Raw genomic sequence first — 21,352 nt, 5'->3', positions numbered from 1 at the left:
CTGGTGTATCTGTGGGGAGGAAGGTGATCTCCGTGTCTTACTCTTCCGCCATCTTCCCCTCCTCCGTGTATCTTTTTGAATTATAGTTTTGTCCGGATATATGCCCAGGAGTGGGATTGCTGAATCATGGTAATTCTATTTTTAGTTTCATGAGGAACCTCTGTACTGTTCTCCGCAGTGGCTGCACCAACTTACATTCTGATGCTATTCTGCACCCCATGTTTTGCATATGCTCCCCACCCACCTACTCTCTAAAAGCATTACATTTATGAGCTCTGATAGAATGAATTAAAATAAATTTGGCTCTTGGGTTTTTTATGATTTGCTTTTTCTCTCGTTTTTATTTCTTTGTGATCAGAATAGCGAATCTGTTTATTCTGGGCGTTTACACCTAGTCTCAGACCTTCTGCAGGCTCTTTTCAAGGAGGCCTATTCTCTTCAAAAGCAGCTAATGGAACTGCTGGATATGGTTTGCATGGACCCTTTAATAGATGAGAATGATGACATTTTGAATATGGTGGAAGGTGAGTGAAAAAAACTTACTACTTAGTATATGATGTATATTGACTGTAAACTGTATATCAGTTAAATTATTGAACCCAATGTTGTTTGTAATGATTCATGATATTATGTATAAAAAAATTTAAATCCTACCCAATAAACTTTTAATCTCTTAAATTTTAGGTTTTGTAAAATTGATATTTGATGCATTAACATAGATTTATATATTTAGTCAATGTTCAAAGTAGGTTGTTTCTCCACAATGATTAACAAAGAAAGTTATGCAATTTTATACCCTGTAAAGTAGTCCAAATTCTGAAGCAGTAGCTTTCAGTGTTTTTAAACCATAACTTCATAGTAAGAAATGAAGTTTGCATTTCTTCCCAGAACACATATAATTACACCCTTGTATGTATGTTTGTGAATGTGTATGTATATACTACATTTATTTATTGTACTTGAAATAACATATTCTACTATAGTCTATTTCATTTTTAAAGAATTGCTGATTGCTACTTTATTAATTTCATCACTTACCAATGGATCATGGCCCAGAGTTTGAAAAGCAGTACTCTAATGAAAAGATTGCATTCATAGCTTCAGCATAAAGAGTAAGGTGGTTTTGTGCAGTATTATCAGGTATCTTTTGCTCTGTAACAAACCAACCCAAAAATCTATTACATTAAAGTAACTACTAGGGAGTTCCCAGGCCGCCCAGTGGTTAGGACTCGGTGCTTTCACTGCTGGGGCCTGGGTTCAATCCCTGGTCAGGGAACTAAGATCCCGCAAGCCGCGTGGCATGGCAAGAAGGAAAGAAAGAAAGAAAGGAAAAAAGAAAGAAAGGAGGGAGGGAGGGAGGAAGCAGAGATGGAGGGAAAGAGAGGGAGAGGGAGAGAGGGAGGAAGAGAGGAAGGAAGAAAGAAATCAAGCAACTACTGTTTCATTTATTCATGATTCTGAGTTAGTGTTTTAGGCTGGGCTCAGGTAGAACAGCTTTCTCTGCTTCACATGGTGTAACTGGCTCACTCGTGTGTTTGTGGTCACTGACCTCACTCATGGTCGTTTGTCGGCAGAGGGAGAGATAATGTCCTGAGCCAGTCCCGTGTAGCCCATCATGCAGCAGGTTAGCCCAGGCTCAGCTACCTGCTGATGGCCTCAGGGGTCCTAAGAGCAGCAAGAGAGGGCAGGCCCCAGTGTGCAGGCACGTTTAAAGTCTCTGTTTGGTTTATGTTTATTTTGTCCTGTTAACCACAGCAAGTTATGTCGTGAAGCCCAGGGTCTGTGGAAGCAAACTGACTAAGAGCATGGACACAGAAAGGGGGTTTATTGTGCTCATTTTAACAAATATTCTACCTCAGGCAGAGTACAAGCCTTAATGAGTACAAATTCATTTGCTTCTTCCTTGTTAGGTTTTCTTAGCAGTATATTTTGTCATTTTTGATTCGAATATCTGTAGAATATTTCAGTTACAATAGGCATAATTTTTAGTCCACTGAACATTTTTAGTTTTATTTAAGTCATAGAGTAGGTGTAAACATCAAACTTAATTTTCTATAATTTATAAAAACCCTAAATCAGAAGCGTGACACTTACTTTCACTAATTATTTTGAGATAATTTTTTTCAAACTGTATTGCCTATTTTAGCAAATGTCAAAATTGTTCAGTAGATATTTTTAAATATAGAAGAAACTCACCCCCTATGACATTTGAATGTCCTAAGAGTTCTGTTATCTTTCTTTGTAGTTATTCATTCATTGTTGGATATCTGCTCTGTTATTTCCAGTATGGACCACGCATTTCATGCCAATACTTGGAAATTTATAATTAAGTAAGTTTCTGTTTTGTTTTGTTTTTGCTTTTTGTAATATATTTTCCATATCCAAAGTCTTAATTATTTGTAAGTTTTCTTGATTGCATTTAAAACATTTTGTATGGGTGCGTACAATGTTTACTGACACTGCTCTCTTATAATCCACATGTTGTACATGTAGCTCCTAAACTAAATCATACTTCTTTATCCTGCTCTCTCTAAAATTCAAAAAAAGTTCTACTCAGTTAGCTAGTACATCTGAAACAATGGGCCATGGGTCTTAACCATTTGCCTACTGCTACTATTGTTTAACCGACTATCAAGTATCCTACTTCCAGGCTTAAATAAATTAATAATTATAATTAGAGCTGAATATAATCTCCTCATTATATACTTTTGAGTTGTTCAGTTTTAATTCCATGTATAATTTTAACTAGAGCGTTATGAAGGGTTGCTAGGGAGAGTGTCCATAGCATTCATCAGATTCTTGGGGGTGGGAGGAGATATAGTTGAGATGTAAAAATGGTTAAGAACCTCTACTTTATACATATACATAAAACATTAAAGGTAGTGTAATACTTTCAGGTCTTAGGTGTTTTTCTTGCACCACCAGGTCATTACGTTGCCAACAAGTAATAGTGCCGTGGTTCAAAGTGTCAACTCAGAGCCATACCGCGTATGCTTGAATCCATTCTGAAATCACTTACCACTCTGGAACTCTTAGGCAATTTGGTTAACTTCTCTTGAGTCTTAGTTTGCTCATCTGAAAGTGGGAGTTATAACAATAGCACCTTCTTTGTGGGGTTATAGTGAGAATTGAGTTTATCAGTGTGAAATGCTTGCAACTCTGCAAGTCACATAGTGAGTGCTCAGTGAATTAGCCACACCACACCATCGCCATCACCATCGCCATCGCCATCACCATCATCATCATCATTGAATATCTTCCAGTCTTGCCCTGCTCTGATTCATTTTCTATCCAGCATTCATACTGATCTTCTAAAAATGTAAATCAGATCATGTCACTCTACTGCTTAAAATCCATCCCAGTTTACTAAGAGTAACAACCTAATCCTCTCTGGCTCCCGCCTTCTTCACCAGCCCATCTCCATTGCGCGCTCTCACTGCTCTCAGCTCCTTAAACATAACAAACTCTCCTGTCCCAGAGCCTTTTCACAGCTTTTCCCTCTGCCCAAGATGCTTCTCTCTTGTACTCTACACCTTGCTAATTCCTGCCTATCATTCAGTTCTCAGTTTAAGTGTTACATCTTCATGGTAGCATTCTTTTCATCCTCACCCTGAGAATCAGTTAGATTAGATCTCTCTATTGTAGCATCCTGGACTTTTTTTCCATCTTAGCATTCATCACAGCTGTAATCAATTAACTATTCTTACATTATTTAATGTTCTCTTTTGTGCTAGACCACAAATTCCATGCAGACAGGGCAGAGATTGTGTCTTTTCATTCACCTCTCTATCTCGAGGGCTTCACAGAGTGCCTGGCATATAGTAAGAGTTCAATTAATATTTTATAAGGAGAAATAAAAAATTATCAACTTACTCAAACTAACATGACAGCTTCAGAGGTAACGTCAATACATCTTAATTATGCCGTGTCTAATATATATGATGCATTTTGATTTTTTTAAAAATTATTTATTTATTCTTGTCTGTGTTGGGTCTTCATTTCTGTGTGAGGGCTTTCTCTAGTTGTGGCAAGTGGGGGCCACTCTTCATCGCGGTGCGCGGGCCTCTCACTATCGCGGCCCCTCCTGTTGTGGAGCACAGGCTCCAGACGCGCAGGCTCAGTAGCCGTGGCTCACGGGCCCAGCCGCTCCGCGGCACGCGGGGCCCTCCCATACCAGGGCTCGAACCCATGTCCCCTGCATTAGCAGGCAGATTCTCAACCACTGCGCCACCAGGGAAGCCCCATTTTGATTTTTTACATGTTCTTTCAAGTCATATTTTTATGGTCCTAAGTTACTTGATGTGTTACTTGTGGTGATTATATTCTTTTCTTTTTATTCATTTAGGCAGAGCCTTAAGCACCAGTCGGTTATAAAGAATCAGCTGAAACACAAAGATATAATTACTAGCTTGTGCGAAGACATTCTTTTCTCCTTCCATTCTTGTTTACAGTTAGCTGAGCAGATGATACAGTCAGATGCGCAGGTAAAACTATGGTCTAACAACACTGAGCTGTAGCTCTTTTTCTTTTGGAGTTACTAAATCTCATTTAGGTCTATGGATCAGTTCACCTAAAAGGGTTTTAATTTGTTTTGTTTTTGTTTTCAATCTGTGGGATTATTTACAGCCCATAATTACTTTTCACTCAGAGCATTGCATTAGACCCCTATCTGCTTTCGTTCCATCTATAGTCTATCTGTCCCTGCCTTTTTATATACTGACTGGTTGGTCAAGGCATTCTCCTCAGAATCTTTTCTACCCTTGGGCAAAAATCTAATTCCTTAGTCCTGTATTTATTTAAGGTCGTCTTGATGATATAGCCACAGTCAACCTTTTCTTCACCAATCCATTACAACCTGTAGAGATGCAGCATACAGCTGTGTGTATACTTACATTTATATTGATTTCAAAAAGTTATAGTGTTGAATTGGCATCCCTTTTATAAAACAGATTGTATTCTAAAAATAATATGTAATATGCTTATTGGGAATTACAGTATATTTTCCTATAACAGTGTTTATACATAGTGCCTTCTGTTCTCAGACTAGCTCTTTAAAGTTTGTTTAACTCGCAGTAGTCCTAAATTATAGGAATAATAGTACTCAGGACCTAACAGTTATAAGCAATAATTTCAGTGGGAAAATGAGTTAAATATTTCTCTGTAGAATAACAGTAACATCCTTTCCTGTTAGACCTGCACACTGATACAGGGTATTCCTCTGTACCTGTGCTCTTCCCTGCCCAGCAGCTGTGGGGGTGGACATGTAAGGATTCATCCAGTTCCTAAACACTGGTCATAGCTCATGGGGCAGGGATGATCTGGAAAGACCAAACCTGAGAGGAGGGTGGAAGTTTGAAAAGGGGCCCCTTTCCTTCTTGCTTCTCTTCTTTTTCTCTTTATCTATCCTTCCCTTACATTCTTTCTTTCTTTTTTCCTTTTCTTTTCTGTCCCCACTTCCTTCATATACCCTTTCTGATTCCCCTCACCTTCCCGAAAGGAGAAGGCATTTTGTTGGGTATCCTGTGTCAATGGCAGGAAGGATGTTCCCCTATCCACCTTTATCCTATGCATCTATATCCTCAACCTCAACCTCCTCTTTTTCCAATTTCCATCTTGCTTATCTTGACACCACAGATCCCCCAGTTAGAGTTACTTGGAGAGTAAAATTAGACAGAGATTCCTGGACAGGAGTGAGATGGGGAAAGCCCAAGCCACAGTATAGTCTGTAATGGAAGAAGAAAGAGAAGTCCCGAGAGTACCTTACCAGGATGGCTATTTGTACATGAAGTATTGAATACATAAGTTCAGTGTATGTAAACTGCTTGTATATGAAAGAGAATTTAAATAGTAAACTTTCCTAAGTGTCCAAGCAAATTTTCATGTTTTGCCTTACTTGTTTTTCTTTACTTATTTGGTACTCATAAACGTAACTAGCACAACTTACTGTCCATTGCCTTGAAATGGAGCTTTGAGAAGGTCTGTGTAGTTTCTCCATTCTTAACTCTAAATTTTGATTAGTATCGCCCTCTGCTGTTCACTGTTGATATTTATTGAAGCATCAAACTATTTCATTAAATTCTTCCAAGCAGTTTTTTCACCTTGTTTTCAAAAACATCAGAATAAAACCTCTAGATGTCATAGGTAATATGCTATTTATGGAAGCATGTAGATGTATCAGTCCCTAAATTAGGTTCCTGAGGCTGCTATAACAAATTACCACAAATCAGGTGGCAAATTTGTTCACTCACACTTCTAGAGGGTAGAAGTCTGAAATGTGTCAGCAGGGCCCTGTTCTCTTGCAGGCTCTAGGGGAGGGTCTGCTCCATGCCTTTCTTAGTTTCTGCTATCACTGGCATTCCTTGGCTCGCAGCTGTATAACTTCAGTCTCCGCCTCCATCATCACGTGGTGTCCTCTCCCTGTCTCTTCTTATCATCTTCGTAATAGGGACACCAGTCATGTTAGATTAAGGGCACATCCTCCTCCAGTATGACCTCATCTGAACTAATTGTGTCTGCAATGTCCCTACTTCCAAATAAAGGTACTAGGGGTTAGGACTTCACCCTGTCTTTTTAGGGGACACAGTTCAACCCATGACAGCCCCTAAAATTGATATTTATTCTCTCTTAAGTCTTGAACATGGTTTCAAAATGAGACTGTTGTATTAGACTTTGTAACGAGCTTTTTAGCCACAAATAATTTAGTTTTTCTATAAAGATAGGGGAATATATTTGTAACGCTCTTAGATATAAACTTAATTTGCACTGTAATTCCTACTTTTGTTCATAGAATGCTTACTGAAAGTTATATTCAGAAAATAAACTCATATATTTATATCTATTGCCTACACTTAGATTCATTGCTCACTACATTCAGATTTTATCGGTATTTTTCTTGTTTTATTTAAAGAAAGGAAGACTGGATACTCAATATTTTGAAACATTAAAAATGGTTTTCCTTGTTTATATCCCCATGCCTTTTTTATTGGCATTGAGATGCAAACTTTCTGACTTAAACAGTTGAGTAAATCAAGGTGGGATAGTATTTGTGTTGTACACTTGCTTTTTGAAAATGTGAAAATCAGCTCTAGATTTAATTGGTATGCTATTTAGTAATGAAGTAAAACTAGAGTCTTCAACCGAATCTTATACAATTTCCTCTTGAATGAGAAAGAAAAATTTAAAGTAGGTGAACATGATAAGTTGCGTGTCACCATTTATTCATTTAATTCATTTACCAGCTATCTCCAGAGTCCTTACTGTGTGCCAGAAAATGTGCTGGGTACTAAGTCAGCCACATCTTTCTGCCTCCAATAACTTATAGTCTAGGTTGGGAGATAGTATAAGCAGGTAATTATAGACTAGTGTGATCTTTGGAGAATTGCGGGTTGGCCTATGTGAGTAAAGGTAGGAACCCAGTCGTGAAGTCAAGAACAGTTTCTTATGATATGACATCTAAGCTGAAAAAAATTTCTTATTGAGTATCTTATAAGTATCTTAGATTCATTTTTAATCTCTGTCCTTTTAAATTTCCATAGCAGTGTATGAGAGAGTTCATATTCATAATTATCAAAGAGGTGAATTTTCATCTAACTTACTCTTGCTGAGGAAAATTGACTATTTCCAAATATTTTTATAAAAGGTAAAAATGAAGGGTCATACTCAATTAGTGGATCATTCAATTCCACTTTGATTGGTTTAATTAAGGTTTTGATATATTTTTGGAAAGAGATTGAACATACACAGTTAATAAAGTTATTTCATTTGAAATTATTCTCCAAATTAAAAATGTATCTGTTTGACTTAATTTTAAGGTACTGATTTAAAGCTCTTTGGATTATAGTGTGTATTACACATTTGGATGACATAACAACCAATATTTATTAAGCTAAGTTGCCTAAGTGTCAGGCACTGTTTAAACCTCACAGTAACCTTAGTGTAAGCCACATTGCACCCTCATAGAGAGGCTTGGTAACTTTCCCACGATCATGCAGAGGTAGTGGTAAGGCCAGGATTTCAATCCAGGTAGGGTGACTCCACTGTCCTCTACATCCCCTGTATACACATGGATATCTTGGCATTACCCAGTGTTTTATCAACTTACAAATGTAACACATGCTCAGAAAACCCTCACACATTACACAAATACCTAACATGGACGGTGAAATCCTACTTTCATCTGCTACAAAGAACCACAGGTAAGATTTCGATTTATTTTGGGAGGGTTAGGGAGGAAATATTAATACATAACACATTTAAAAATAATAATAGGATGATATTATACATATTGTTTTGCAGCATGATTTCTTACTTAATCTGCCTTTGGGCTTTCTGTATTCGTGAAGGTATATCTACCCAATTCCTTTTAATAGCTCTATGCTACTACATTTTGTGAATATACCTTGAATTTTTTTTAAAATAATGAATCTCTATGTATTCATCATCCAATTTTATACCTTGAATTTATTTAACCATTCTCCAGTTGATGGATTCTGGATTTATTTCCATTTTCATTATATAAGAAAGATTGCATTGCATACCTGTGCTGGTATTTCTATAGGATTTATTTCCAAAAGTGGGATTGCTACTGGGTCAAGGAATTTATAACACTCTAGCTTTTAATAATAATGCAAAGAGTGTATTATTTTATGCTCCCATGAATGTTAAAATAAAGTGCTTACTACTACACTTCCTCAACTCTGGGATATTATCAGTCTTAAATCTTTGCTAATCAAATAGTCTTCTCCCCTCCCCCTTCAAAAGATATGTAATTAGGTTGTAATTTAGTTTTTCAATTTTAGTTTATTGGATATTTGTATTTTCTGTGAACTGCCTTCTCATGTCTTACCTGTTTTCTTTCATATCTGATTCTTTTATTTGTTTGTAAGACCTTTTCTTTTGACCATCTACTGATTCCCATATAGCAAAGAACAATAAGGTATTAAAAGTTTCTTTCACTTTCAGATCAATCAAAAATGATCACCTCTTTTGCTGTTATAGATTAAGATTTCTTTTCAGTGATGTAGAGTTTAATTTTTTGACATATCTTTATCATTTGGTGTGTGTTTGTATTGCTTCTAACAACTCAGAGAAGAATTACTTTTTTATGGAACATGTTTACACTGTTTATTAAGAGATCATTTTAGAAAATATTGTCTCATTTACAAGTTTAGCTAATTTAATATTCTTTTCCTATTCATTATGCTTTCTTATTTCCTTTTTTTGGAACAGGATAATACTGACTGCAGATTATTTCAGAAAACACTCAAATTGTGTCGTTTCTTTGCCAACTCCCTCTTGCACTATACTAAGGTAAGGCTTATTTTTTTTTAATAATGCGTGAGTGTGAAATCTACAATACATTGTAAGTTATCCTGTTTTTATTATTCCTGCCAAAAACAATCTTTTGAAGTTATTTAGTCAAGAGTATATTTTGTAGGGTTTTTGGTTTTATATTGTTAATTGTTAAATATTGAGCATCTGTTATATCATTTAAGTTGCTACCATCATATTGTTACTAGATTTGTTTTTTAAAATATTTTTTGAAGATTTATTTATTTATTATTTTTGGCTGCATTGGGTCTTCATTGCTGTGCATGGGCTTCCTCTAGTTGCGGTGAGCAGGGGCTACTCTTTGTTGCAGTGCGTGGGCTTCTCATTGTGGTGGCTTCTCTTGTTGTGGAAAACAGGCTCTAGGCACGTCAGCTTCAGCAGTTGCAGCACGCAGGCTCAGTAGTTGCGTCACACAGGCCCTAGAGCACGCGGGCTTCAGTAGTTGCGGTGCATGGGCTCAGTAGTTGTGATACGTGGGCTCTAGGGTGCACAGGCTTTAGTAGTTGTGGCACGTGGGCTCAGTAGTTGTAGCTCACGGGCTCAGTAGTTGTGGCTTGTGGGCTGTAGAGCACAGGCTCAGTAGTTGCGGCGCACAGGCTTAGTTGCTCTGCGGCACGTGGGATCTTTCTGGACCAGGGCTTGAACCTGTGTCCCCTGCATTGGCAGGCAGATTCTTAACCACTGCGCCACCAGGGAAGTCCATATTGTTACTAGTTTTATTCAATTTTCTGAAAAACTTATTTCTGTAAGCATAAACAAAATTATTTCTATAAGCACAGATCAGTTTTCGGAAGATAGTTCAATTTGCCTTTAAATACTGTTCATAAATTATTTCTACCATATTTCTAAATTAGGTTGTTAAAGTTTAAATGTTCAAACTGTATGATAATTTTAAGAAGACCTGACTATTTGGGAGTCATCAGGATAGCATAGTGATTGTTGAAGATATATGAATAGAATAGATAAGCTGTCAAGGCCGATTATTTGGAAAGAAGAGGAGAGAATACTTATAGCAGCCAGTGAAAGAGATACCAATAGTAATAAATGTTCGTAACTAAAAGAAGAAAGCAAAACTATTGTCCATGTCGAATTTGTTTTTGACCTTGTCTTCCTCCTTTCTGAGGAAAAGATAAGGCTCTCTGATGACTGTTTATCAGTCAGAATTCCATGGCAGGCTCACTGGCTCCTGACACATTGCCATCCTTGTGGGTGTGCTGTCCGAGTTCATCCTTCGGGGCCACTGCCACTTACCGTAGTTGGCTGCTCTAACACCAGGTTGCCTACAGCTCGCAGGGTGTGTGTTTCAGGGGCAGAGGTACAGGGTGGGGGGTCCTGGCGCCAGCGGCGCTTGTTGAGCAGTTACCCATCTGATATTTGCCGGAGTTGTTAGGAGGCAAAATTGTGCCTAATTATTCCATTTTTAAATCAATTCTTTTCTTTCAGGGGAATGTAAATGTTTTAAATAATTAACTATCAGCTTGTTTTCTATATCATATAATACAATTAAAACTATTTCTCTGACATTCTAAGAGATGGCATAACCATAATGGATAGAGCAGTCACAACTGTACTTGAATCCCAGCCCTACTGGTTTTTAGCTATGTGTCTCAGGTTGCTTGATACCTTAGCTTCAGCTTTCTAGTCTATAAAATGGGGACAGTAATATGTCATAATATTTTTGAGAGGACTAAAATAATGTATGTAAAGTCACTACATGTCTACTGAGCACTTGGAGATACTCAGTAAATGATAGCTCCTAATTGTGGTTGTGTTGATAGCTTTAACAGTAAAGAATTTTAGGTGCTTTTAGCCTCATCCCCCGCCCCTTTTTTTTTGCTGTACGCGGGCCTCTCACTGTCGTGGCCTCTCCCGTTGCGGAGCACAGGCTCCGGACGCGCAGGCTCAGCGGCCATGGCTCACGGGCCCAGCCGCTCCGCGGCATGTCGGATCTTCCCGGACCGGGGCACGAACCCCTGTCCCCTGCATCGGCAGGCGGACTCTCAACCACTGCACCACCAGGGAAGCCCCTCATCCCCCTTTTTATCCTCATGCAAGAAAATTTTTTTCCCTATGTAGCACATCTGGGATTTTATTTTATTTTGCATGCCTTTGATGAGAGGATCTATTTTAGCAAAGCACATTGTGTATAAAGAGTGAATAGAGTTGCTTTATTTTTAGGAATTTCTTCCTTTCCTGTCTGATTCTTGCTGTATATTGCACCAGCTTTATCTTCAGGTACACAGGTAAGAAGACTGCTGTATGACCATTAAAATGTAATAGAGCCATTTGAGCCATGCAAACATTAATGTATATCATTTAAAAATAAAATATCACAGTAATTTTTTCTTAATGTTTTAGTGAGTTTTTATCTGCTTGCTTAAAATTAATGGACATGAAAGCTTTTAAGGAATAGGTTGCATATGAGTTTTACTTATCTTTATATTCTTAACTAGTACTTTATATCCAAGTGATGAATATTGGTATGATGATAAATACCAAAGGAAAAAAAAAAGAGGTTATATATACGTGCATATTTTGTATCAGCATACCGTTTTTTATCTTTCTTAATTTTTATTTTACTTCTATGAGATTTAGTTCAAGTAGTAGTTGACTCCATCCCAGAAAAAAAGTGAGTTACAGAAAGGGTGTCATAATTTAGATGAGGGCTAAATGACATCTAAAATTGATAGTAACCTCAGAAGAGCCCTTGATTTGACACTAAAAGACTCTGTCAGCTCATTCGTCAGCAACCCTCTTATACTTCCTTAATCCATTTAGTCTCTCAGACAACTTTTCATACCTCTCCCTCTTCAAACATCCTAAATCTCCAGCACCACCTCCCCATTTCTCATTGTCGATGTCCTCACTGTGTGTGTCACTGAGAAAAGTGGAAGCAATTGAAAGAGAGCTTCCATATTCTCCTTCTGACACATCAACTATTCTCTCTGTATCTAGGCCCATATATTTGCTTGTCCCATGAGTGAACTGTCTGTGTGCCTATCTAAGGCCAGCGTCTATTCATTCATTGGATTTCACCCTCTCTCACATGCTCAAGGACCTTACTTTAGCAGTTGTTCCTTTTCCCTCTTGCATCATCATTCTTCCCTGCTTTCTCAGTCATTCTCATGAGTATACCAACATGCTGTTATTTTTCCCATCTTAAGAACAATATAAAACAAAATCTCTCAACTCTACATCCTCCTCCAAATAAACACCTTCCCATTTTTCTGCATGTGTTTAGAAAGAGTTGTCTTTACCACTGTCTCTACTTTCTTTTTTGAAGCTCCTCCTGTCAGGCTTTCTATTCCACTACTTCATCAAAACAGCTCTTGTCAAGGTCATCAGTGACTCCATGTTGCTACATCTAGTGGGCAGTTTTAGGCTTCATCTTATGTAACCTGTCAGCAGCACTTAACCCTTTCATTTGGACTCTTTCTTCTGTTGGCTTCCAAGACACCTCTCCCTCCTCAGCAGGTTCCTCCCCATCTCTCCATCTACTTTAAGTTGGGTGTGCCCCAGCACTCCGTCTACAGGCCTCTCCTCTCCTCTATGGTCATTTAGTCTCAAGACTTTAAATTTATGTCTCTCCCCTTTAATGTCTAACTGCCAATCAGGACATCTGTACTTAAATTGACGCAAACCAAACTCCTGATTCCAACCCATTTCATCTATCCCCCACTCCCCAACCCCCCAAAATCTGCTCCTCTTGTAGCTTCCTCATTTCGGTTTAAGTGGTAATTTGGTTCTTCAAATTGATCAGGCCAAAAAATCTTCCTGTCATCTTTGATGTTTGTCTTACTCTCATACCCCTCATCTAGTCCAGTAGCAAATTCTGTCAGTATCACCTTCAGTATAAATATGTATGTGCAGTGTGTATAAAGAGAATCCAGCCACTTCTCACCACGTAAACGGCTACCATTCAATCTCATCCACTATTATTTTCTTGCCTGCATTTTTGCAAAAGAACATCTTATCTACTGTCTGTGTTTCCACCCTTGCCTTGCTCTGGTCTGTTCTCCATACAGTAGCCGAAGTGAGTGATAAAACATAAATTAGATCATATGACTTCTCTGCACAAACTCTCAAATGACCCACATTCAAACAGAATTCAATAGAATTTTACATAGAAATTCAATGGAATTTCCTGTCCACCTTAGCACTTACTAACATCTACTATATTGTGTATTTACTTACTTACTTGTTAACTTCTCCCCTTCATTAGAGTATACACTCCGTAAAGGCAGTAACTTTGTATATTCTGTTTACTACTATATCACACACTCCTAGAAAGGTACATGGCATATACATAGGCACTTTATAAACATTTGTCAAATAATTTTAAAATGTATCATTTGATTGAAAAACACATACTTGCTTTGATGTTCAGTAGCTATAGTTCAAATCTGTGGAGTTTCCTTACTTTTGTTGTATTTTATATGTCTTTCACCTTATAATTTCACTTATAATTTAGTCCTCACAACTCTGAATCAGTGTTACAAGTGAAGAAAGTGAGGCTCAGGGAGGTCGAATGAATGAACCAAAGTCACATAACTAGTAATTGACAGACTGGTGCTTCTTCCATCACACTACAAAGGCCTCAAGTGTTTATATTAAGTGCTTCCTTTTAAATGCTGTCATCCCCTGCTAGACAGGGTTTTCTCATGTACTATCAAGTTTGCCACAGTTAAAATAACATGGCAAAAATACTGAATACATATCTTATTTCACATAGGTTTTGATCGAAGTTTAGTTTAAACCTCAGTTACTGAGACATTTTCCATGAAATTCTTTGCATCTCCCTCAGTGTTAGTATACAGTTTGTTCTTATAAAACTCTTGCTTCTGAGAAACTATTATTCTAGTAAATTCAGCATTTTACCTATTTTAAAATAACTTTCAATAGAAGTAATTACCCCAGAATTTATCAGAAATATCTTTTTTACATGCTTTTACTAGTTATTTGATTCATATTTTTATAGTATTTTTTAAGAATATCATTGTGAACAATGTATTAAAATGCATCAAAGCCATACCAGCATTTTCTTTAAGATTATAAACTTTTAATTTTATAGAATTATAGCCATGTTATTTAGTTCAGAGGTTCTTCATAGAATTATGGTATCAGTTCAGTACTTTGAATTTTGTTTTATAAAACACATGCTACTTAATTTTTAAATATATTTTCACTGCTGGAAGAACATCAGTACTTACCTCTACCTAAAATTTGAAAATAGTTATTAATGAATGAGTTTTTTCCCTCCCTTCCCAGTAAGTTTCCTCCAAGCCTGTATGCTGCTGGGATTTCTAAAGCACAACAGGAGGAAATAGCAGGTGCTTTCCTGGTTGCACTGGATCCACTTGTCAGTCAGCTTCTCAAATTCCAACCTTTCGTCGAAGTGGTTTTGGACAGTGAATTAGGTAAATTTCAAAACAGATTTAGTGTTAAATCATCTCTTATTAATTATTACATGTTAGAGACAGGGTAATTTTCTTTTATACAGTTATCCTGTTTCTTTATTTATTTGTTTTATTTTTGGCTGCGTTGGGTCTTCATTGCTGTGCACAGGCTTTCTCTAGTTGCGTTGAGCGGGGTCTACTCTTCATTGTGGTGTGCAGGTTTCTCACGGGTTCTAGGATGCACAGGCTTCAGTAGTTGTGGCACACGGGCTCAGTAGTTGTGGCTCACGAGCTCTAGAGCACAGGCTCAGTAGTTGTGGTGCACAGGCTCAGTAGTTGTGGTCCACGGGCTTAGTTGCTCTACAGCATGTGGGATCTTCCCGGACCAGGGCTCAAACCTGTGTCCCCTGCATTGGCAGGAGGATTCTTAACCACTGCACCACCAGGGAAGTCCCAGTCATCCTTTTTTTAAGTTTTAAAAATTTTATTTAAAATTTCTTCTACTTTTTTTTCTTGGAACATATTTCTGCTTTTTAAAAATTATGCCTCTAATTTTTTTATATATTACAATCAGATTTCTGCTGAAAGTATGTAGAGTATGTGTTTACTAATTTGTTGTAACTTAATTTTACCACCTTAAGAGCTGCCCTGTGAACTACAGTTTCCACAGTGTCTACTGCTGGTTGTCATCATGGATGAGCTGCCCTCTCAGCCTGAGGACGTGCAGACCCTGTGGTGCACAGAGACCCAGGTCTCAGAAGCTACAACCAGGTAGTAAACGTGTTGTTGATATCCAATCACATTACGATGGTTTAGAATGCCCTGTTTGTTTGCAATGACCTTGAAATTAAGTTCTTTGTTATGTCACATATTCTAATTAATAGTTACTGTGTAGACCTCATGCATATTGCTACTTAATTAAAATAAAAAATACATAAATCTATGATAGGCACGGAAAATAATTTAATTTTGTTCACTCTTTTAGAAGGTATTGCTAATAGTGTTATAAACATTGAGTGTAGCAGACTAGATGTAGTTAGTAACATTTAAAAATGAGCTCTGTTAAATAGAGTGCTTAGACACTATAAGTTATTTCCTGGGAAATTTCACTTGTATTCCTCTTCCTTGCCAACACCAGGCTCTAGTTTCTTACCTCCTGGGTTATTGTTGTACTCTAGTTTTTTGTCCTATCCTTTAGTGGCATCCTGTGTACCACTACCAGTTAGTCTCCTTACACCCCAGCTCTGAGCTTCCTATTCTCCTGCTCAGTAACTAAAGCATAATATCCCAGCTCCCCAGCTTTGCATTTAAAACCCACCCATTCTGTTTTCATCATCTACTTTTGCTCCTTATCATGTCACTCATTTTCTACACATATACCTTGCTCCTGTCAGACTGGTGATTCCTGTCTACCTTATACTCAGGCTTTGTCTTATTTACCTATTATAGTTTGCCTATTTTTAATTTGTTATTTAAATCCTCTATAAAGAATTCTTAAATCATTTAAATCCTAAAATAACCCCTCCCTATCTGAATGATAATACCTAGTTTCTATTTTATATATGATACCTAGCTTAGCTATTTAAGTTTCAAGTTCCTTGATGAATTTTGTCTTAGACTTTGTATAGTTCTGTATTATGATTAAACACTTGGTAAATGATAGAAGATATATATGAAAATTCTTCTCCTTTAAGGGATTTTCCTAACTATATTTTATTTTTACGGATACATATTCACACATATTGGAAACTGTTGATATATACATCTTGAGACATTTGGCTTTGCTAACTAAGATAAACCTCTGTGTGTCATATTATTACACCTGCTAATTGTTAAATGTTAATAATCTTGGGTTCAATGTTCTCAATTTCCCTGCAGGGTGTCTCTACTCAAAGCCATTTTCTCCAGTTTTGAGCAGTGTTCTGGTGAACTGTCTCTGCCTGTTCATTTACAGGAAGTAAAGAGTAAAGGGCACACCGAGGTTGCTGTCACCTTGTACCAGCATGTTTGTGTTCATCTGTGTACATTTATTGCTTCCCTTCATCCCTCACTGTTCCCTGAACTGGTAAGTTTGTTACTTGCTGGGCTAAGCCGAGATTATACTTTTGCTTTCTTTTCATTGAAATTGTGATTCAGATATAGAAGAAAGTGTGGGGTAGTAAATGTGTATTTATTTTTGAATGTCATTCCCTCAGCTTGCACATTTTAGTTACCCTTTAATTCAGCTGGCTCCTAGGAAATGGTAGTCCTAGAGTCCTATAGTATTCAGATGTAATATTTAGCTAAAATATTTGAGGAAACATTTTGGGTGGGAAGGTATGGAAAGACAGTGTGAGAAGAGGAAAAATGGGTAGGATTTCACCTAATTCAGTTTCATAAAAAGAAAAGAAGTAAATGGTATGTAGTACCAGGTCTCCTATAGATAGATCCTAGGCTTAATGTGGATTTTTTTTTTAGTGTAATTGGATTAGAAAAGATGTTGATAAAATTTTAGGAAAAACATTATTAGAATTTACTTAAGGATCAGTATCATTTAAGATATTATACAATGAATAATATTCAGCACATATTAAATATCGTATTTGAATGGTTTAAGGCAGAAACGAAAGTATAGGCGTGTGTATTGTATATATCGTTTTCAAAATTTCAGCCTACATAGAGAATTTCTGTGGAGCCTTGTGATTGAGGTACCACACTGAAAACCACTTTTGAATCTCTGTAGCCCAGCACAATGCTTAACATGTAGTAAGTGCTCAATAAATGTTGAGGGAATGGCAACATAGCTTCTTTCAGATACTAGAAAGTAGAGCTTTCCTACTGAGGATCTGTTGTTTTTTGGATTGTGATAGTATTTTGTTGTTTTATTTTGAAAAATGTAATATTAATGATAATTTATTGTAGCTTTTTGTTTTTCATTAGGACACTGCTCTGTTGAATGCTGTGCTTAGTGCTAACATGATCACCTCTTTGCTAGCTATGGACGCATGGAGCTTCCTTGCTCGGTACAACGTACTTACTTTTTTTAGGGTTTGGATTGATTTACAGTAGTGATTGACAGTAAATGACTTCATACTTGTAAGTTTATAGAAAAATTCTGTCTTGATAATCCTTTAACAGCCCCCCAAAATGGTTTGATTTCATATCATAGCACTAAATTAGAGACTGAATTCCCTCTTTCCTTTCTTTGGTTCAAGTCAATAGAACCTATTGCTTAGGTAGTTTTGTATATTATGATATTCCTTGGCCATGCAATAACTGCAGTTTAGAATATTTAGTGCTTTATGGAAGTCATCTCCTTGCTTTTCTGAATAATTGTATAAATAATTGTATGAAGATTGCTTTCTCTTTAAATCACAGATATGGGACTGCTGAACTCTGTGCCCACCATGTCACCATAGTGGCTCATCTGGTGAGTAGAATTATAAGGCCTAAAGCACCCACTTTCCTTGCACTTCCTTTGGGGATATGATATCTTAAAGTGAATATCAAAAGGAGAAATAGCATGGTAGCTAAATTCTTTTGACAGTTTCTTTGCCCTTCATTAATGCTGATGCTTTGAGAAAGATGTACGAGAAAGAGTGTAACACTGGGGAAATTGTCTCATATTTTCAAAATTTTATGGAGTTTCACTGATCTGGGAAAGAAAGACTAGGTTGATTGAGGATAAATTTAAAATTGAATGTAAAGTAGAAAATAGGAGTTAGTTAGCTTTAATGTTGATGACCAAGAGTTCTTCTTACTGTCTCCTCCCACCTTTCTCTCTCCCCCCCCCCAACCCCCCTCTCTGAAATAACTTAGAAAATCTGACTCTTGATTTTGTTGCATCTCTTTCTGAGAGGGACTAAATGTGATAGTGATCGATGCCTTTTGGAAAAAGAAGTAATGCTTTGTGCAGAAATAAAAACACAGACGTAGAGAACAAACGTATGGATACCAAGGGGTGGGGGGATGAATTGGGAGATGGGGATTGATATATATACACTTGATACTATGTTTAAAATAGGTAACTAATGAGAACCTACTGTATAGCACAGGGAACCCTACTCAGTGCTTTGCGGTGACCTAAATGGGAAGGAAATCCAAAAAAGACAGGATATACATATAGCTGAATCACTTTGCTGTACAGTAGAAACTAACACAACAATGTAAAGCAACTATACTCCAGTAAAAATTTAAAGAAAAAAAGAAGTGATGCTTTGTGAATGGATACAAAGAGAAAACTATTTAATGACAACTTATGTTAATCTTTTCAATGTTGGTCTTTTTTTGCTTTTAAATTCCAAGATGTTTATGTTCCGTATAAGATGGTCATGACCTATTTGTTTTGGTTTTTTTTGTCCCTGGCCTTTGATAAAGATCTTATGTGGGTCCATGTGTCTTTTGTCTTTTAGTAGAGTCACTGTGTCATATATTTCTTGGTTTACCTTATAAGGATATTGTAGACTAAATCCAGTGAGGTGTATGATAACCAGACAGCCTGACATCTGTATCTCCATGGCTAATGGTCTGGAGCACTTACCTACTTTACTAAATCCTCAACACATCTTGCACAAAACAAAGAGTGATTTTTATGTTTTGTGTATTATATCTACTTTAAATAAAAGCTCTCCTAGTACATTATGATAGGAATTTATAAAATCTTTTAATGAAGCTTCCATCTTATAGAGATTTACCTCTGCACTTCTGTGCTTAGATCTAAAAAAATTCCATGAATTATCTTTGAGCAGGGGAATTAACATATCAAGTTATAATCAAAATGGTAATTAGAAATAGAAACTCCAAAGTATTGTTTTTAAGTAATATCAAAATTGTTTTCTCATTATAAAAGTAATCTAGGTTCATGGAAGGGAAAAAATTAAATAAAGAAAAGCTCCAAATTAAAAATTAAAATGACCCAGGTTATTTCCCAGAAAGAGCTGCTGTTACTATTTTGGCATATAAAAGCTTGTAAAAGCTATGATTTTAAGTCAGTCAATCTCTCCTCTCTCTCCTGCCTTTCCCAGATAAAATCTTGCCCTGGAGAATGTCATCAGCTCACCAGCCTATCAGTACTATTGAGGCGCCTCTTCTTCTTCATGACCCCACCCCAGCAGGCAAGGATCCCATCTGTGTCACTGTCTTTGAGCACCCGAGGAGAATTGGATCCAGATACTTTGGAAGGCTTTTTGACCCCCATTTGTTCTACCTTTAAATGCTGACATGATCTGAACATAAATTTTTAATGTCTTCATTGCTTTGGTTATTGCTTTTAGGTGTGTTTAGATTTTGATGTTAAAGAAAAGCCAGAGCTATACAGTAGTTAAAGTGACAAAAACAGATTTTATTCGGAGCTGTTGCAATAGGAGCAAAGAGACTTCAGTGTAGAACTGGGCTTATTTCTGAATACAGCATAAACTAGTGCGGATCTGTAATCAAGGAGCAGGGTGGGGGTCAGTGGATAAAAATTACTAAGAAGAAGCATCAGGAGTTGGGGTGACAGGATTCTTGCTGAACACAGACCAGGATGATGAGATACCAAGGGTGAGGGATTTTTTCTAAATTGACTTAGCAGGATTCTTGCTAAAACTGGATGATGCAGGCCCAAAAAAGATGGACACAAGCTGGAGGTCAAAGGCTACTTGAGAGGAGGGCTAAGAAAAGCCTGACTTAAGTTTGGTCAAGGAAAGAGTCCTTACTAATGTCTTTGCTGCAAGTTACAGATAATCATTCTATTGGTAATTCTGTCCTCCTTCTCCTTGTTTCTCATCAATTTAAGATACTTGAAATGAAGTGGTTCTATAGCCTCTGCCCCTTTTAACTTATTTTGAAGAACTAGAATATTAATTATGCTCTTAATGATAATGATACCTTTTTTTTTTTTTAAGTAAATAAGTTGAACTTTTTGGGGAAAACAAAGTATGATGAGCCTTAGTTGTTTGCTACTGTGAGGAAGACAAACTCTGCTGTGACAGAGGAGATTCTACAGTTACAGGAACCTGTGTAGCCTTGCATAGTCCCTTGGACTAGTCAGTTTGGATCTCCTATGGGAGCTTTTTAAAAAATACAGGTTCCGGGACCTAAACCTGTGAATGGAGTGGGTATAGAGTAGTGGCTGTGAGGTGAGGCTCATTAACTTGTTGTTGTTATTGTTATTATTAAATTCCTACATGATTCTGACATGGATACAAGCTGGGGAAACACTGGGTTAATGAAGGAGGTTACAGGCCTTGGTGCCTTGGCAAGTCATCCTATCTGAAACCGTTTCCCTGTCTACAAAGTGACAGATATGTGTAACCATTTTGAAATATTTTGTAAGGACTTTAGAGATAATATATACAAAACACTTAGCATAGTACCAGGCTTAGAGGATGCTCAATAAATGCTGGGAGTTATTTCTGACTAGAGTGTTTACCCCAAGCCCATGCCTGCTTTCCTGCCTGAGAGAGGTTGGCCAGGCACCAGAGGAACCACGCTGACCTCCTAGCTCTCTTACTTACCGGTGTCTCCAAGGCAAAAAGCATACCAGGCCCACCTCACAGCCCTCTAGAAAACATGTTAGGGTTGCTGTTCTTCCCTCCAGAACTCCTCAAGAGTTGTCTGCTCCAGATCTCTTAGAATTTTAATATCTTTCTCTCCTCTATCAAATG

General features: G+C 37.2%; 1 protein-coding gene across 2 annotated transcripts in view; it reads left to right on the top strand.

The window, feature by feature from the left end:
* The window catches only part of FIRRM (FIGNL1 interacting regulator of recombination and mitosis), a 52,838-nt gene that overhangs the window by 16,740 nt on the left and 14,746 nt on the right, over window positions 1-21,352 (top strand). Inside the window, exons 6-16 of one of the 2 annotated variants that reach the window (XM_060091288.1) lie at window positions 359-524; window positions 2,246-2,330; window positions 4,346-4,484; window positions 9,229-9,309; window positions 11,509-11,573; window positions 14,599-14,747; window positions 15,368-15,497; window positions 16,605-16,791; window positions 17,646-17,728; window positions 18,084-18,135; window positions 19,730-19,819. In XM_060091288.1, the coding sequence (XP_059947271.1) occupies window positions 359-524; window positions 2,246-2,330; window positions 4,346-4,484; window positions 9,229-9,309; window positions 11,509-11,573; window positions 14,599-14,747; window positions 15,368-15,497; window positions 16,605-16,791; window positions 17,646-17,728; window positions 18,084-18,135; window positions 19,730-19,819 (1,227 nt within the window). Of the gene's footprint in view, window positions 1-358; window positions 525-2,245; window positions 2,331-4,345; window positions 4,485-9,228; window positions 9,310-11,508; window positions 11,574-14,598; window positions 14,748-15,367; window positions 15,498-16,604; window positions 16,792-17,645; window positions 17,729-18,083; window positions 18,136-19,729; window positions 19,820-21,352 lie in introns of those variants that run through there. The other variant, XM_060091289.1, reaches the window with a different exon arrangement.

This window comes from Mesoplodon densirostris, chromosome 2 (genome assembly GCF_025265405.1).
Source record: "Mesoplodon densirostris isolate mMesDen1 chromosome 2, mMesDen1 primary haplotype, whole genome shotgun sequence".
In the NCBI taxonomy this organism is placed as follows: domain Eukaryota; kingdom Metazoa; phylum Chordata; class Mammalia; order Artiodactyla; family Ziphiidae; genus Mesoplodon; species Mesoplodon densirostris.
The sequence above is the reverse complement of the archived record's forward strand: the minus strand, read 5'-3'. Positions and strand labels throughout refer to the sequence as shown.